This window comes from Ziziphus jujuba, chromosome 12 (genome assembly GCF_031755915.1).
Source record: "Ziziphus jujuba cultivar Dongzao chromosome 12, ASM3175591v1".
Classification (NCBI taxonomy): domain Eukaryota; kingdom Viridiplantae; phylum Streptophyta; class Magnoliopsida; order Rosales; family Rhamnaceae; genus Ziziphus; species Ziziphus jujuba.
The window spans coordinates 23,332,007-23,351,194 of NC_083390.1; the positions used below are offsets into that span (position 1 = coordinate 23,332,007).

At 32.5% G+C, this 19,188-nt stretch overlaps 5 protein-coding genes across 6 annotated transcripts; 3 read left to right on the forward strand and 2 right to left on the reverse strand.

Moving 5' to 3' along the window:
* Positions 1-55: 55 nt before the first annotated feature.
* On the forward strand, positions 56-2,870 carry LOC112490057 (uncharacterized). 2 transcript variants are annotated; one of them, XM_048463042.2, is made up of 4 exons: positions 56-548; positions 1,016-1,702; positions 1,797-1,889; positions 2,107-2,870. In XM_048463042.2, the coding sequence occupies exons 2-4, from the start codon at positions 1,022-1,024 to the stop codon at positions 2,188-2,190; spliced, it is 858 nt and encodes a 285-aa protein (XP_048318999.1). In that variant the 5' UTR covers positions 56-548; positions 1,016-1,021; the 3' UTR covers positions 2,191-2,870. The 2 variants fall into 2 exon arrangements, with proteins under 2 accessions (XP_048318999.1, XP_048318998.1); XM_048463041.2 differs by having other exon boundaries at positions 56-1,702.
* A 1,108-nt stretch (positions 2,871-3,978) lies between these two features.
* Positions 3,979-7,871, reverse strand: LOC107406298 (probable metal-nicotianamine transporter YSL7). The gene is made up of 6 exons (XM_048462234.2): positions 7,334-7,871; positions 6,400-6,563; positions 6,151-6,248; positions 5,770-5,904; positions 5,455-5,644; positions 3,979-5,354 (listed from the first exon to the last, which is right to left on the reverse strand). The coding sequence occupies exons 1-6, from the start codon at positions 7,734-7,736 to the stop codon at positions 4,230-4,232; spliced, it is 2,115 nt and encodes a 704-aa protein (XP_048318191.1). The 5' UTR covers positions 7,737-7,871; the 3' UTR covers positions 3,979-4,229.
* A 1,383-nt stretch (positions 7,872-9,254) lies between these two features.
* On the forward strand, positions 9,255-12,763 carry LOC112493055 (uncharacterized). Its single transcript, XM_060813184.1, has 3 exons — positions 9,255-9,438; positions 9,836-9,909; positions 10,020-12,763. Exons 1-3 carry the CDS (start codon positions 9,315-9,317, stop codon positions 12,141-12,143), a joined length of 2,322 nt encoding a protein of 773 aa, XP_060669167.1. The 5' UTR covers positions 9,255-9,314; the 3' UTR covers positions 12,144-12,763.
* Positions 12,764-13,143: 380 nt separating this feature from the next.
* Positions 13,144-13,560, forward strand: LOC132800164 (S-protein homolog 3-like). Its single transcript, XM_060813185.1, has one exon. The coding sequence runs from the start codon at positions 13,144-13,146 to the stop codon at positions 13,558-13,560; it is 417 nt and encodes a 138-aa protein (XP_060669168.1).
* A 240-nt stretch (positions 13,561-13,800) lies between these two features.
* On the reverse strand, positions 13,801-17,585 carry LOC107406299 (isoeugenol synthase 1). Its single transcript, XM_016013409.4, has 5 exons — positions 17,311-17,585; positions 17,054-17,188; positions 16,586-16,814; positions 15,106-15,309; positions 13,801-14,185 (listed from the first exon to the last, which is right to left on the reverse strand). Exons 1-5 carry the CDS (start codon positions 17,497-17,499, stop codon positions 13,986-13,988), a joined length of 957 nt encoding a protein of 318 aa, XP_015868895.2. The 5' UTR covers positions 17,500-17,585; the 3' UTR covers positions 13,801-13,985.
* Positions 17,586-19,188: the final 1,603 nt, after the last annotated feature.

Here is a 19,188-nt window from a genome sequence, read left to right on the forward strand (position 1 = left end):
TTATGGGTTAAAAATGTGCCTCGAGTTTTTTCGGACTTCAAAGATGGGAGTTTATTGGGCTTAAAGGGAGGTAATGGCCTCAATTTAGGCCTAAACGTAAACTTAGTGAGCAAAGGCATTTGAGAGAGCGCGGGAGCCTCCACGACTATTTGAAGCTCTTTCAGCGACCAAGTAACGGTCGCTAATGGTTGTTGGTAGCTAATGGCGAAGTCGATGTTTGCTCCATTTCCAATTCATTTTCCTTTCTCTTCCTCCGATGCTTCAAAACGCCATATTTCTCTCTCTCGCTCTCTTCCTCTCTCTCTAACTCTCCGTCAAACTCTCCTAAGGTTCGCCATTTATCAGAGAGCTCTCTCTCTCTCTCTCTCTGTGTACGGTCCGGCATCGTCGGCAACTCATCGGACATTAGATTGGTGGTCCAGATCCGGTTAGGGTTTTTTTATGTTTTTTTTTTCCCTCATTCGTTTCTCTCTCTTTCTCGCAGATCCGGCAGCTGAACTTCCTTGCCCGCAACTCTTCCTCTTCTCTGAGTTTTATCCCACTGCCAAGTACTTTTCTAATACTTGTTTAGTTATTCTGGTTTTCTGATAAAAAAGTTGAGATGATGTATGGATTTCTTACAATATTATCTCATTCCCTTTATATTTATCCACCATTCCGTCCCTAACCCCTTTAATGTATACTTCTGAATCCTCATTTTCAACATCTTCAAATTCTCTCAACCACTATTAATATTGCAGTTCCTTTCCATAGGTTGTGATATCAGTTAATTCCCAAAATCTATATAATGTATGAAACTGACTAAATTGGGAATTCATAGCCAAAATGAAAATATATATATATATATATATATATATAACTTTGTAAAATCATAAAAAGAAACAAACAGAAAACACATCAAACTAAACAAATCCATAGATTCGTGTTTTATCTGGGGGTCTAACCCTTATATATGCGACAATTTACTATAAGAAAAAATTAAAATAACATTAAGAGGTCCGGTGGTTTTGAACAGGAAGATATGGATATGAATTGGATATTGTGCGAAGATAGGTTGTCGGATGAGTATGTAAGGGGTGTAGAGTCATTCATTGAATTGGCTAAACATCATTTGAACAAAGACAACAAGACTCGATGTCCTTGTCAACTTTGTCTTAATAAGGATTTTCACGACATAAAAGTTGTTGAGCGACATCTATGGGTGAAAGGATTTTCTAAGGAATATCAGAATTGGATTTTCCATGGAGAACCAGTGACAACAAGAGGTATTGATAATGCTGAGGAAGTTAGAGTAGATGTGCAAGAAGGTGATGATGAGAAACAGGATGGTGATATGATGCCAGCATTGCAAGTTACTGCAGGTGAAATGTATGTTGAAGATACCAAAGACGAAGAATATACTGAAGGCCAAGATAGTGCAGATCGAGATTCTACTGAGGAATATAATGGGATGTTATATCCAGGGTGTTCAATGTACTCTATATTGCGTTTTGTATACATGTTGATCCTCGTGAAGGCACAATATAATTGGTGTGAAAAATCATTTAACACATTGCTTCATTTGTTGAAGGAAGTGTTTCCTGAGGGTACTAAGTTGCCAACGACACATGATCAAGCAAAACTTCTGACAGATACTTTTGGTTTAAGCTATGAGTCGCTTCAAATGTCCATTTTCGAAAACTTGGATGACCCATTAATTCAGGTTCTTTAAAACTTAAAATTATTTTAAACTCAAGCAAATGAATTTTGAGGTTGTATCACTTTCTTATATATATTTCATATTTTCTTCTGTGCAGAGTGCTATTAGAGCAGGCGAACTTAGACTGGTCAGTACTCCATACAATCACCATGGAGAGAGGAGGTCATGCCCTGCAATTAGAGGAACACAAGTAATTCCACAAAACTAAATTTAATATGTAAAATTTTATAGATTTTGAACCTTGGTTTAAATATTACATTTGTTATTTTATAGTCATCAACTATCAGACTACTTGGTGACAGGGCCTCATCTCGAGAAAATGCAATGGTGGCCGGAGGCTATTAACATATAACACTATTTGTTTTGCTCTTCATATGATTAGTACTACATTTTTCTCAATATTGCAGAATATAACAATGGAGTTGCAGCAATCACGACCACAATTTGAGGACAGTAACTCTGCAGCCTCATCTCCGTCGGTCCACTCCTGAGCCTGAGGTCTTAGAATGTCTTAAAGACTAGCTTAATATGTATAAGAAGTATGACGAGGTGGTATCAAGATTTGTGAGCCAGGATGAGGACATGGATCACAAGATAAAGAAACTTCAGGAGGTCATTGATGAACATGATTCAGTCATCGCTAAATGTTGTGAGCGATTAGGTTTGGAAGCAAATGGTCATACTTCTGTTGGTGCAATCCAACATCCACCTTCATCACCACCATCAACCGCTACAACGGCTTCTTGATTTTGTTATTTGTGTTTAAAATGGAAGAAACATTTAAATCTTTATTTTAATTATGTAGTGGGTGGTCTAGTGACAATTATGGTATGTATTTTACTAAATTGCTTTCCTTTTTAAATCTTGTTAAAATGTTTAAGTGATCCATGCCATTTCCTTGGGTAATTTTTTTGTGGTATGTGCTTATAATTTTACAACTTGTACCTGTTTCTTCTTATTAAAATCTGGATGAATAACTATTTGAAAGCTTTATTGCGCTATTTGCAGTAACGTAAGTTCGATTAGCGGAATTCATGTACAAGGAACAACTTACGACTTCAGCATGCCTGTCTTAATTCGGAATTTTTAGTCAAACAGCAAAATTCAGTAATATGGACTGTTAAGGTTTATAAGAATACTAAATTTATTTAAAGTTGGGACTTATTTTCATTAATTCTTAACTTTTATCTTCAAAGATCTATATATCTTCCTTAATTAACTAGAAATTGACATGTTCTATCAATTAAGTTGTTCGGCAGATATGTTGGAATTTATCTAGACTAATGCAATCCCAACCAAAATAATAATAATAATAAACTCATATTCTGTTTATGATTAATTAATATTGGAAATATGTATAATATAACACTAAATGTAATTTGCGATATATAATAATATATATTTTTATATTGTTAACAGTGTAGTTTTCTCAACATTGCAGAGTGGAATGATGGAGTTGCTGCAATCACAACCACAACCAGAACCTGATGAAGACGGTCCCTCTGCATCATCTGTCCATCTGAGTCCTCGTGATGTCTACGAGGAGTTAGAAAGCCTTAAAGAGCAGCTCAGTTTGCACATTGAGTGGAAAGAGGTGACTTTTGAGCCGGAAGAAGAAGATGGAAAAGAAACTTACGAAGCTTGTTGCTCAACAGTCAAGCAGTTGCAAGTACGGCTTCTTGATTTTATTATTTAATGTTGATAGTGAAAAACATGATTTAAACTCCTCTATCTATATACCATGACAATTATAATTTTATAAATAGTATTTAAAGTTTAAACCTTTAGTTATTAATTTTATAATTTTGTAATTTTTTTTTTGGGCTAGTTTTCCTTTTAAATATTATGAAAATTTTCAAGTTCTCGATGCAACTTTTAGGTTTTATCGAAATCTGGATAAATAAGTCTCTTTAAGCTTTATTATGCTATTTGTACTGTAGGGGGTCAATTAATGGAATTCCATGTGTAAATTATGAGGAACAACTTCAGTATATGCCTATCTAATTTGGAATTTGATAGTAAATTGTGTACAATTTTTTTCTTTAAAACTTTTATCTTATTAGAAGTCATATTCACTAAATTTACCCGATAGAAAATTGTTGTTTTATAAAGTATAATGGTGAAAACTAGTGAAACCAACCAATTTAAGTATTACATACATATATATATATATATATATATATATATTTAAGAACTAATTCTTACATATTCGGATATCTCGTTTAAAAGAAAAAAAAGGTACAATTAATAAGTAATTAAGTTGATATATCTCAAACCAGTGGCCAAAATAATGTTACGTGGTAATTTCCCAATAACATAAATAACATTAATAACCCCCACAAATCATATTTCCAGTAAAGAGATTAAACTAACATGAAAGATTTCCAATACACTATCAAATAGAATAACACTCTGTTTACCAAATCCTAAAAATTCTAATCTTTTCAGTTCTACACAAAATAAAAATAACTGGCACAAATATAAAAATATATATATGGAATGTACAAACAAAAGTTGATGATGAATATGATCAAGAGGGATTCAAGAAAGCATCAACCTTGTCATTCACAGACGCAGTCAAAAACTTCATGCAAAGAGGAGCTTTCACTCCAGCAAGAGCCAGAATAGCAGCAGGAACTCCCCACAGAGACTCTCCACAGATGAGTCCCGAAGCAACGGCCGGAGCGAAATCATTAGCTTTCTGTTTGTTCTTTCTCTGCCATAGGAACAGAATCAAGCTTCCCACGCACATATCAATGGCGAAATACCCTCCGAGATAGAACGGAATCGCCATGCACATGGGGCTCGGGATGTACTTATAAGCATTGATCTTGTAATGCTGCAACACCTCCCGAGCTAGATTCATAACGATGGCGATGACGAAGAAGAGTATGGTGAGTTTGAGGCAGTTTTTGGGGAAAGAAGAGATACCTTCCACCCCAAGTAAAGCGATGCCTCGGTACATTAACCCGTAAGGAGCAGGGTATGCACCATTGGGGTCACCAATTGGGTAAGCTTTGTAGAAGAACCAGAACACCAATGGTGACATTACGCATCCCATTGCTGTTCCCAACACTTGGCTGAAAAACATAGACCTCGGAGAAGCCAAAGTTAGATAACCGGTCTTGAAGTCTTGCATTAGATCAGAAGCTGTAGAAACGATGCTCATCATAACACCACAAGATGCAAGGCCTGCGATGACTCCTCCATGGTTTAGACCGACCCAAGAACTGAAGATAATGATAGCGAATTTGCCGTAGTTGGAGGCCAGAGACCAGTCAGTGAGGCCGCAACCATATGCGTTGCAAAAGGCGAGAACAGGGGCGATAAGGTAGGCGACCAAGATGTGGTACCATTTGAGCTGCTTGAAGATGAAAGGCACTGCAACTATGGAAACAATTGCGAGGATGACGTATCCGAGACAAGCTGCCCAGTTGGGGATTTGGTCTTTGAGGAAGAACTCGACCCGGCGTTGCTCGTCGTAGTTGTCGGGGAGAGAATCGGAGTTTGAGTCGGAAGAATTCATGGCCGGATTGATTGTGGATGAGTCTTTTTTCTCGGAACTTTGTTGTGAGAGACTGTGGATTGTTTTGATTAACATGTAGAATACATGGAATAGACCGTCTCCGAGCATCATAGCTATAGCAATGAAAACCTGCCATGATTAAATTGAGTTACATGAATATGAAATACACATAAAATCATATATAATTTTTATATATGAGAAGTTGAATATATATATTTTTTGAACGTACCCTGTAGCCTTGGATTCCATGCAGACTGCTAGCCGATAAATCAGCACTATACCAATCACCTTTCTTGTTCTCAATCAAAGGCCACATGATTCCCCATGAAAGAACAGCTCCAATAAGCAAAGATATGTTTACCATGTAAGGGCAAATCATTCCCACACCAACATATGTAGATGAAAAATCGAAGTAGAAACTGTGGGGGAAAAAAAGTTATTTCAATTGTTAACTTAGAAATTAAGAAACAATATATACCCATGATTAATGAAGAATTTTGGGTAATAGTTAATATTTTGTGGAAAAAAGAAAATTAAGACTTACTTCTGTTTGTAGGCTTGGGGACCAAATGTTGGGAAGTTGACAAATCCACAGCCATCACCAGCAGCATAAAACCATTGGAAAAATGCAAAAATGAAGCTGAAGCAGAAGCTTTTGAAGAGTACAGCAACCTGTTTCCTGCAATTTTTCGCATAAATAATATATTAGGGGAATGAAGTCAGTGGGGAAAAAAAAAAAAAAAAGCACTAATGCAATTATCATATTTCACTACAAGTATAAAAATTATTTAAATCAATATTAATCCAAAAATTTGTTTTGACTTGTGATCACATGTTACAAAACACTAATTTGTGGTTTATAAATCTATACTTTGTACTAAAAAAAAAGAATAATCCATTTCTAAAGGGTGATTGGTAAACTTACTTTGCTAGCTTAGCTCCTTTTGGGGTGTGAAAGCTATTGATAAGATATGCTGTTGCAGTTCCACTTGGGTATGTTAATTTGTATCTCAGAATCATCACCTATTGGGGGGCCAAAAAAAAAAAATTTCAAAATTTTTTTTTAAAAAATATTCTGAGAAATTAGGTATATAACAAAATTTAAAAATATTAAAAAGGAAAATAATCAAGAAGATAATATCTATTTTACAATTGGATATAAAAGGTTTCCTACCTTTCTAAGAGGCACAATAGAGAACAAGCCCACAAAGCTCACAGCAAAGAGAAATCCAATCATCCAACCAATAGAGAGTTCCTTCACGTTGGATGGAGTGTTTCCTTCCTCTGCTTGTGCTGCTATTTTTCCACTCATTCCCAGTAAATAACTTGCAGTTCCACCTAAATAATATTATAATCATTATAAAAAAATCAAAATTGTTAATTAAAATTATATAAAATAAATTCGTTAACAATTTGAGAAACCCAAAAACTACAAAATCACAGAAAATATATGGGCCATTAACATATCCATTCACTTGCCTAAAATTGGATAAAATAGTATAATGATGCTTAGTCATCATTAAAAACACAATAAACATATTATATGTATAATTTTTAAATTTGCCTTTAAAAAAAAAAAACACAAAAAACAAAAAGTCAAATTTCTATAGTATAGTGCAAAACAACTCGGTAATAACCCTCGGAATTTACCAAAAACATACAAAAAGCATGTTAGACAAAAGATTGAAGAAAACGTAACAGAGTTTTATAATCACAATTCCAATGATTTCCTTTTCATCTCCATAAACCAAGTTATTATTCTACCATTCTCTCATTCCAAAACATATTATATATGTTAAACTTCAAATCTTGACAAAAGAAAAAAGAAAAAAGAAAAAAAAAAAGGCGCAAAACTGCTTTATACTACTGGAATCTTTTATTTATTTATTCTTTTTTTTTATTATTCTTTTTTGTCTTTTTATGTTGTGAAAACATTAGATAGACTACACAAAAAAAATTGAATTACTTAAAATTTTAATTTTTAAGCAAAAAAATAAATTATGTTCTTCTAGGTTTCTTGAAAAATACAAATTCAGGTTCAATTTCAGATCAGAAAATTATTTATTATTATTAATTTTTTAAAGAAAGTATGAAGAAAAGAAACATACTGCTAAAAGCGATGCCGGAAGAGGCAACGACACACGTTTGGATGACAGTGTTTTCTTGACGGGTAAAAGGTTGTTTCAGAATCCCAATCTTTTCAAGCATGCCGGAATAGCCTTTTACGACAGCGAAGCCCAAAAGCCCAGCGGCGACATTCAACGACGGAATAACACCCGTCGTAAGGTTAAGCTTGCAAACGATGAAGTTGAACACAATGCTCAGAACAAAACTCGTTACAACGGACCTGAATGTGATCTGCTTAGTCCATGGTGGAATAGCAGTGTTCCTAAAAGCCTCTTCCACTATAACCTTCTCATCATCACCATTGTTATCAATGGCCTTCTTGCCTCCTTCTTCCATGGCTTCCATGGCTTCTGATTCACTACTCCTTGGGTTTCTTCTCTCCATTATTATTCAAGATCTGATTTTTATATGAGTTTTTGGTATTTGGGTTTTGGTTATTTATTGTTGTTTTCTTTTTCTATTTTCTTTGTTTATGTGCTTGTTGCAGTGGTTTTAAGTTCATATTTAATGACATATAAAGAGAAAAAAACAAGAATCCCAATAGGATTCAACTTCTACTAGGTTTCGGGCTAAAATAGTGTAGGATTTGAACGGCTAGGAGAGTTTTGAGACTGCATCAGTTACTGATTCCGATGTTGACAATTTATTATCAGCCAATAAGATTTTTACATGTAATTTTTTTTTTTCTATTTGGGATATTAATTATTAAGTGAATCTGTCAAAATTTAAAGGAATCCAAACTACTATTTTTGTTACGTCCAGCTAATTTTCATTTTTATTTTTATTTTTATTATATTGGCTTATTAAAGAAGGTATATTTTTATTTTCCTCCTAAGTCCTAATGCAAAATGGAGTACAATTTTTCCTGGTGTTTACACAATCAGAATAGCGATAAGATCAGGAAGTAATTATTATTATTATTATTATTATTATTATTTTTTTTTTTTAATTTCTTATTTGGAGATCGACTTGAAATAGGAATTAAATTTATATTTTCGGTAGGTCTTGCTAGCTATCAGCCTATTTTTATCTGTCTAATTATTAATTAAGCTATACTCTTTATATCTATTACCACATGCATTATAGAGTACAGTTGGCTTCTATATATTATGTTATATATATTACATAATTTGTAGCATTTTTTTTTTTTATAATGAATTGAGTGTAAATTGAAGTGAATATATGAATATATCACCAGTTTAAGTTCTTAGCAAAATATATAATCATTTTAAATTTCTTTTTTCTATAAAAGAAATTAGTAAGTTACTTTTTATGATTACAAATACCATCTTGAGTGAAGATTAGACCATAATATTCAACATTCCTTTGTAATTTTATTGTATTATTATTACTTTATCAATCCTCATTTGAATAAATTACAGGGCCATAATAAAATAATAAAAAATTACATATCAAATAATACAGTTCAGCATTCTTTTTGCTTCTTTTTGTTTTTTTTTTTTTTTTTTGGTGATTAAATACAGGTCAGCATTCTAAACGAGCCTTTAAATCCCAAAATTTGTATGAATTATGTGCAGGTAATTAATTAGAAGATTGATACAAATTCCAAATGCATTTTGGGAATACAAACAGACAGGCAGGCAAGAAAAGTGTGGAAGCAATCCGCTGCAACAATTTTTTTTTCATACAGACGGCCAGAGGTGCATTTGGAAATTTTTGAACCATTTGGGCTCAAATGAAGGTCCAGGCCCAAATTAAGTCCAAATTAATTAACCTACTAGACCCGGCCCGGTATCAGAATTGGGTTGTTGGACGGTTTGTGGCAGTGAAAGGGAAGCGGTTGCACCGCCTGAGTAACAAACCGTCGCAGCAAACATAACAAATAAAACCTTTCTTCACTTTTATCTTCTTCACAGACCTCTATCTTCCGTGATTTTTTTTTTTTTTAATTAATAAGCTTGAAAATATTTGAATTTATCATATATATATATATATATATATATGGAACTTGAGGAAATAGAGTCTGATCTTTTTGCCTTGAAACAACTATATCGACTCCTTCAGAATAATGGCATCGATGACTTGGCTTTAGAAAATGTATGTTTTCTCACAAACCTAGAGCATGGTATATAAATATACATGTGCGTGTATATATTGTGTTATAATCATGTGTTATTGTTTATTTTGAGGGAAAATGTCTAGTAATTTGACCTTGTTATACATAAGTTTGTAAAATTCATTTGTGTTTGACTAGTGAGGAATTATATTTGCAACACGATAGAATTGTGTGTATATATATATATATATATAGTTTTAGAAATGATTGTTTGAAAAAGTTTGTATGTTAATGTAGTTTTTCTCTTTTTCTTTCTCTGATTGTGATATTTTCTTGCAAATTATGAGTTTTTGAGGTGGGAAAAAACTTAAAAATGAGTAGAAAATTGTTTTTATTTTATTTTTTTGGGTAGCCTTTTGGTCCCTAATTTTCCATATTTGTTTGTGAAAGGGTGGAAATTTGCTAGACAACAGAGCTAGACAACTATTGAAGAATCTATTGGATTATGCTACTGAAAGAATTTCAAGGACTCATTCAAAGGTGAGCTTTAATCAATATTAGTTTCTGAACTTTAGCTGCAAACAATAAATAATTCCTTAGCTGATACATTCATTCTTTTGTAAAATCCATGACCTTTCATGATTATTTTCTTAATGTTCCCTAAGTCCTTTGTGTCACAGATCATAGCAGCTCATTTAGATGTCTCAAATACGTCCTCCAATTCCTATCCTCAGCAAGCCAAAGTTGTCCAGAAGTTGAAGCCTCCTCTTATACCGCGCGAATTTAAAGCCTTTCCCATCTCAACTCAAAATTCTGGACAAGATTCTGAAAGACATACAATCACTTTGCAAAATGATGAGAAAACACCTAACAAGAAGTTACAAGGTGAAGTTTTAGAGCTCTCTAAACCCTGCAACTCATGTCAAAAACCTGAAAGTTGTCTTCAGAAACAGGCCTCATCTAAGGAGTTGAAACCGTTCAATGAGAAAGCCAGGATTCCAAGCAAAAATGACCTTCAAGATCGGCTACTTAATCAACAAGCAAATGGATTAATAGAACTGAATGAAAATGCTGTAAAGGCGGTGAAAGGCAGTGAAAAGCCAAGACAGAAAAGAACCTCTGAAATGGTTGGTAATTCAAGCATTGGTGGTTCAGTTGGATGTTCCTCTACTTCTTTTTCAACCAGTGCTGGTAAACCAACATCTGCATTTGGCCTCACTCGCCAGATAGGTGATTGTAAATTCTCAAAGGAAGTTTCTGACTCAATCAACCAAATAGAGTCGGAAATTTTGGCTATAAAACTGCTTGATCCTGCCAACAATGGTTCATCTCACCCTGCTTTGATCAAGAAAGGTCATGAAGGTGGCTCTGTTGGTGGTGGAAATGAAGCATTGTTTCAACAAGCAAGTCAATCTACTCGAAAGTATGAGACCTCAAGTCCAGCCAGAACGGTGCCTTGTAAATGTGGCAAGCCTGCATACGTTTCAAATAACTCGTTTAAGGGAAGATTACCAGTCATGGATACTTCCAAGCAACTTGTAAAGGGTGGCAATGCTGCTGGACTGAAATTTAAAGGACAAAGACTGCCAAAACCAAGAACAAATCCTATTTTTGAACCTAATGCGAAGGACATGGCAGAGAGAATGGAATCTTTGAGTCGATCAGAAAGTCAGAACAATGACATGATGTCAAGTTATGTCCATGGATTAAGGGTCTGTCTAAGTGGTGATGACCCAGGATTAAGCCCCGCTTCACATAAGAAAATGCAGAATAATCAAACTTCAAGAGGAAGTCAAATTCAGAATACATCTTCATTCAGAGGGACAACGAAGAAAGCAGTGAGATCTATACCTCCTCTGCCACCTCATTCTGTTGTAGTGTCTACAACCAATGTTGGATCTAATCTCAAGCTGAAACCGGCTTCGATACAAGGGACAAACAGGAAAGGAAAGAACAAGAAACATCAAATGATCATTAGGCCGACTCTGTTGGAGCAGGAGTCCACTAATGCCATGAACAGAATAGCTTCTGTGACCTCGAGGAAGAAGAATCCGCAATATCAGTCAGGATTGGAGGAGACTAGCTCAAGTTCAATTCCTTCATCTTCCTCTCCAAGTTGGACAACTCAACACGATAGAGAAAGTCATGATAGTTTTTCACAGAGCAATAGAAGCTCTGAGGAGAGTAGTAGTTTTTCGCATCCAAAACAAAGTCGTCGACACAGGGATGTTAGTCCAACTAAAACATTCATATCGAGGCGTCGAAAAAATTCCAAGAATGCAGTTGGAAGGTTCAAGAGGTTTAAGAACAAGCTAGGACTCATCTTCCACCACCATCATCACCATCACCATCATCACCATCATGAAGATGGTGATGGTAATGATCATTCAGAAACATCATACCGCCATAATACATGGAAGCACCTGAAGAAGATTTTCCATCAAACAAGTAAGCATGACGAAATCCATGGAGAGGAGGTGCCAGGAGGGAAATATAGAAAGTCAGCAGTCATACATAAGCACAAGGATGGACATGTTCATGCGCTCATGGAAGGTCTATTTCGACATCTTAGGCGTTCAAAGAAATTAAACAGGCAGAGAGGAGGAGGGATAGGAGGTAGGGGCAAAGTTCCAATTGGCCATAAGAAGAAGGTTGTAAAGAGGTTGCATTGGTGGCAGAAGTTTAGGAATCATGGTGGGGTGAAGCTGCCTAATAGAAAAGGGCGTGTTAAAGTTGGTTTTGCCCATAAAAGACCAAAGATTAAGATGAACTAACAAAACAAAACAGAGTTTTTATGTGATTTTGGATATTGAAATCAGCATATGTTGTATAAAAGAAAATGTTTCATTTTTATCATCTCATTTATGATTGCAAGCCTTTGTTGCTTTCAAATAGGAGCATCATCCCCAAACATTTGTTATGATGATCAATGGGGTTATAGTTTATGTTCTTGCTTACTTTTTGTTTTTTTTTTTTTTTTTTGTTTTTTTGTTTTTTTGTTTTTTTTCATTTCTTTGTTTTTGTTAGTTTTCTTAAAGTTGAGTTTCTTGAGCATAGATCATATCTACCTTATTATATATAAACAATTTATGAGACATTTGAAAGAAGCAACTTTTTGTATTAAAGTTAATGACTGGTGTGCTTTGGAATTTGTGATCTATATTTGTTCTGTAAAAACTCTTTACCTTTTAACTGTTCATTACACCAAAATTTGCAGATCAGGAAAATGGTTTCATTAGTAATATATGCTGGTTCAAATGAGAAACTTAATCTCTAGTCTAGTCTTTGGCTTTGAGGAGATACAGCAAAAATCGGAAAAATAAAAGTTGCTCCTCTTTTTAGACAATGATTTATTTAATTTATAAAATTGAGAATCATCATCATTGTTATTATATTAATTTCTAGTGAACATTTTAAATGTTAGAGGCAGCTAAAATCTGCCTTAATTTACTCCCAAAAAGAAAAAAGGAAAAAAAAAAAAAAAAAGGATCCTTTAAACATTAATGTAGACCTCACTCATGGAAAACCCCAATTAATGTTTGCAATTTATGTAAAGTTAGCAAAAATCATTTATTACATTATGCATTGTTTTCTCTTCACTTTTCTTTAATGTAAACTATGCATTACTATTCCAATTCTTTTTTTCTTTTTCTTTTTTTTCCTTTTATTGCTATCTAATTTATTTCCCCCAGGATTATAAAAGGTTCACAAACCATTAGAACTGAGAATCAGAAGAAGAAGAAGAAGAAGAAAAATTAATAGAAAACCAGAAACATGACCAAGCTTTCTTTCATTATTGTTCAATGGTTGTGTTTGGTTGCAGCTGGGATGATAATCATCCAGGGAGAGGGACAGTCACTCATGGAGAAAGTTGTGAGGGTTGAAAATGATTTGGGTGATGGAATTAACTTAAATGTTCACTGCAAATCTGGAGATTCTGACATTGGAGAGCATGATCTTGCAAAAGGTCAGTATATCCAATGGTCATTTAACTGTAGCTGGTTGGGTACTACATTGTTTTGGTGCTCCATGAAGTGGGAAAATGTGCAAGGTAGTTTTGATGTTTTCGATTTTAAAAGAGATTTTCCTTTATGTGGATTCAAATGCTGGTGGAGTATCAGACATGATGCTGCCTATTTTTATGTTGAAACTAAGGATGTTTGGGAGAAGAGATATGTTTGGCCAAAATGAGAGACATTAATTGTTTGGTTTTGATCCAAAATTATTGAATTTTTAAATTAATCATCGCTGTCGTATGAGGAATCTCCTACATAACAATAAGAATTCTAATTTCTGTTGTTAGTTTGTTGGAAGAGCCCAATAAAAGTTTACCCCAAAAAAAAAAAAATGTTATGTATAAAGTCACTTAAAAATTATATAATTAAAAGAAAATAAATAAAGAAAATTGGAATTAATAATTTTGCAAAATAATTGAAAAGCAAAGATGATATTATTCTTCACATAGACTCTCTAGTGGAGTGTGACAGGAGTATGACACAAGTAATTCGCATACAACAAGTCAAAAAACATTACCCATATTCCTCAAAAGGATACAAAATTATGTATAATATGTGTAGGAAATTAGCTAGGTAATGAAAATGAATAAAGTAGAAAACTCATGCAAATGCTGCTAGTTTGGGCTTGGGAGGGGCAACCAAGCAAATGTCAAGGAATTCATCAATAGAAGTATACTTGTAATCAGGATATAACCTAGAAGCTTCCAAGTCATCTTCAGTGAGTTCAAAGCTTGTCTGATCTCCTTTTATGAATATATTGTGAAGTATAGCAACTGGTATATTGTCTGGGAAAGGTAAAGCTGCAAAGGAGTAGGGAAATTAAGGGAAAAAAAAAAAAAAAAAGATCATAAAACCCAAAAGAATAAATGAAATGAGCATGAAATTTGTTCATATATTTATGATAAAATATAATTTTAAAAAAATAACCTAGATCAAGCACACATGCATGTATATCATATATAATTCACAACTTCCTGGAACTTTTGCCAACATTGAATATCAATTGGACTTTGACCCATTCTATTTGCTTTTGGAGTTTGGACAGAGACACAAGACAACTACTCTATATGTGGACAGCCAAGTATATTAATACAAATATCTTGCGGGGCGTCTATCAAAGAAAAAAAAAAAAAAATAATAATAATGTATGAAACACATACCACAAAAAAAAGAAAAAGAAAAAAGAGTGGACATAGATTCAGTACCACGGCTACATAATGAATTTATTAAAATAGCGCAACTGAGACAACAACTTTATATATATATATATATATGTATATGTGGTATGTAACACATGCAAAAAGTGGACCTACTTTCAGTACCACGGCCACCTGATGAATTTATTAAAATGGAGTAACTTTTTTAAAAATAAATATACAAATAAATAAGTAAAAAAATCTTAATTCATATATAAATCTATGACCGGTTGCCAAGATAGCAAACACGTTCTTTTGACTATTTGGTCATTTCTATAAAAAAATTTCATCCCTCCATTTAATAAATATGAAATTAAAAGAGATTAGCTCCGTTAATATTTCCTTCACATTTTTATCTACAAGATTATAGGTTGAAAAACACTCTATCCTCTGTGTTTATAAAGTAAAATTGTTACAAATTAAAAAAATAAAAATTTATCAAATATGATAAGAATAAAAAAAAACAAGGAAGGTATCATATAATGGTAAGTTAATAATGAAACAGAAGAAAATTTATGACTTACTTTCAGAGAGCTTGATGATTTCCTCTTCAGGAACATGTGTTCTCTTGAGGGTAAGTCCAGTCTTTTTCTCCCAGGAAGAGATGAGATCCAATTGAGAGACAATATTCCCTGGTGGCCTGTAAACCATCACCCTATTGGCTACCTTCTCATCTGTTGCTGCTTTTACTGTGTACGCAGCCACATCTTCCTCATAATTCAAAACCGCTGCACATTTTTTTCGTTTTCCCAACACAACTTAATAATTTCTTCAAATATCCCTCTACATCTATCCAGTAATTTTCTTTTCAATCAAATATTAAAAATTATTAAAGTATTAGTGGGTCTACCATATCTTTAATTTTAATTTTCTCTGTCTTTCGTATTTGGATCATGTATATCTTCTTCTTTTTTTTTTTTTTTTTTTTGTAAATTTTATTGTATTACTAAATTATGAATACAGTTTGATTAGCAATTTATAATTTCAGAATCAAAACTCCATATTATATATTTGGTCATACTTTATTCACTAACAAGGTTAGGGTGTGTAAGATAAATTTGACTGATTCAAAAAGTTTATAAAATATATTTACATGGTTGATTTAATGCAGATTTTTAGTTTAAAACTGTGAACTCGATGTGAATGTGAGAAGAGATTGATATATATTATAAATAGAAAATATTTCAATATCAAATAATATATGTATAAATAGTCCATTTCTTATCAAATCAAAATGATAATTTTAAAATCAAAATTTTATTTTTCAGCTTAAAGTATGCAGATAATTGGTTGGATTACTACACGGTTTACTTTGTCCAAATGCCTATGATTTTAGTATGCCATAAAACTAATTTACACTTTATTATTAATTAAATTTTAATTTTTAATTGCTGATAAAATTTAAAAAATATATAATAGTAAAACTATCATATTGACATAGTATGAAATTGATTCACATATATATCACATATATATATATATATATATATAATTAAGATCCAATAAGATTTTTAATATGAAATCTAAAATAATATTTTTAAAAAATTTTTCAATTACATTAAAAATTAATATTTAAAATTATATTTATTGATCATTAAATTTTAATAAAGTTTATTTTTTTATATTAGAAATTTATTATATCGTTTAATTTATATATGATCATTTTTTTATTTTTAAATTTTAACTTTCAATCTAATTTAATAGTTATCAAAAGAGGCTTTACTTTGTTAGAATAAAATGAACCTTTTTTTGAGTCTAATTATATTATATATATACACACACACACACACACACATATACACCCTATGTTCCAAAGTGCTTCAAATGGAAAGCCAACTCATTTGCCAAGGATTTTTCAACCACTAATTTCAGAGAACATGTTATTGACTATTAAAAATTGGTCTTGAAAAGTAAAAGTTAACCCAATGAATTTTAGCATGGACCGGGGAATGATGTGGAAAATATAATAATAAAGAAAAAATATACTATATGGTTGATACGTACTCTTGGCTTCACCGGATCCATAGACAATGACTTCTTGGATTTTTTCACCGGGATGAAGCAAATAATCAACAAAATAAGCAGCAAAAGAATTGGCCGCCACGTAAGTAAATGGAATTCCGGCCGCCTCCGTCGCTCTTCTCACCTTCCTCTTGTTTTCCAACAGTGCCTCAAACGGCGGCAAACCGCTCACTCTGTCTACTTCGTTTCCAAATTCGGATGGCACAAATCTCTGTTTTCATTATATGATTCATCAAAACACGACTTTGGTCATATATATATATATATATATATACAGCAAGATTCTTATCTAAGATTCTAGATTTTAGTCCAAGAACAACCTATTAGCGCTGTTTGGAACTTATTAGCAATATTAATAGTTACCTATCAACGCTATTAGGCTGTTAAGTCCTTGATCCTTCCTAAGAAATACAATTATATGTATATATGTTAACAGTGACTTTTTCACACCTTGATATTACCAGCCTCTTCCATGGCTTTGATGATCTTGAACTGTTCAAGGTGTTGAGGAGCAGCCAAAGTAGATATCACCACGTCCACTTGCCGGAGCACGTCGACAAGCTTCTCGTGCTCCTCCAATTCACCCTGTTTTCCCACAAACCCAAACACTTTTCATTAATTCTAAATACATATAATATTTTGTAATACATAAAACTCAATATATATATACATATATAAGAAGAATATAGAAAGAAAAAACAAAGTACTTGGAATATGGTGACTCCCATGGATTCATACTCTTTGTGAAGCTGAAGCTTAGAAGGATCGGTATTGGGTTTGATGGGTCGGACATAGATAAAAGTTGGGTGACCCGCAGAAACACTTGCTTTAACCATGTATTTCCCAAGATACCCAGTTGCACCAAATATCAGAATCTTGCTCTTTTCCGAAGCCATGGCTAGCTCTCTCTCTTCTTTCTCTATAGGGAAAAAAGTAATATTAATGGCTATACCTCTCAAAAGCTTATATTTTGAATTTTGATGCCCCCACACCATGCCTTTATATAGGCATATTTTGTTTGTTGCCCAATATCTCTAAAAATTGAAATCTATTTTTGTTCTACTGAAATTCATTTAATTAATGTTACAATTTTTTACAATATATATATATATATATATATATATATTGGTCTACTGCAAGAAGATAACATATTATCGGTAGATAAAGTTGATTAATAATTATTTTGCTTTTTTTTTTTCTCATCTTATTCTTTAAAAAAAATAAAATTGCCGAGCTAGGACTATTTAACAGCGTATGCAAACAGGGAAAATCTTTGGACATATAAAATAATATATAAATAATATATTTTTTCAATTGAGGCCAAAAGGACATGGCGGCCAGAGAAAAATGGTAGTAACGTTTGGAATTATAATAGAAGAAAAAGAAGTCCATTTACTTTTCCAAAATATGAACATTTCAAAGCTTTGACCGTACGTGTTACGTTGCATTTTAAATAATAGCGGGGATGTACTGAATAGACCATTGCACATCATATATATTATGTGAGCCAAATTAGAAACTTCATCCATCATTAATAACTACATACTCCTTAATTAACGTCAACTTCCAATATTTTTTATTTTTTATTTTTTGAGAAAGTGTTAACTTACATGTTATATTGTTCTGCAATTTATAAATAAGTAAATAGTTGGACGCTTTCCAAATTGACAATAAATAATTAATTAAGAAACTGAAAATAATTTTATGAGGATTAACATAAGCATGATTTTGACGTTCTGAATATGAGGAAATATCTATTTAACGTTCGCCAATATTCACAAAAATAATTTTCAACGACTTTCGAAAGTCTTGCTAATAAAGAGAAAATTGGAAGAATGAATAATTAATAGATCAATTCTATTATTTTAACTACATAAATTGGAAGAATGAATAATTAATAGATCAATTCTATTATTTTAACTACATACTCCATAATTAACGTCAACTTCCATCTTTTTTTTTTTTTTCTGAGAAAATGTCAAGTTACATGTTATATTGTTCGGCAATATATAAATAACTAAATAATTGGTCGCTTTCCAAATTGACAATAAATAATTAATTAAGAAACTAAAATTAATTTTATGAGGATTACCATAAGCATGATATTGATGTTCTGAGTATGAGGAATATATATTTGGCATCCACCAATATTCACAAAAATATTTTTCAAGAACTTTCGAACGTCCTGCTAATTAATTAACTTAGGTAAGCTCATAAACCACAATTCGGTCGAGTATACAAAATAAAGAGAAAATTGGAAGAATGAATAGAATATAAAGTAGGGAACGATGGATTATTCGATATGATTGTATTTAATTATTGGATAGAAAGTAGGTACTATCACAATTTTTTTGACTGCAAAAAGTATGTATTATCTCTTTCGTAATGAAAGCCAAAGTTGAAATCACCAAAAGTGTTTTTTTTTTTTTTAAATTTTTTTAATCAGGTTGAAATATAAATATAATATTAAAGGGAAAATAACATACTATTCAACCAACCTCATTTCTCCTTTACTAAAAAAATTGGTTTTTGTTTTTTAGTGCATGGTTGATAATAATTTTTAAAAATATATTAATCTTACAAAA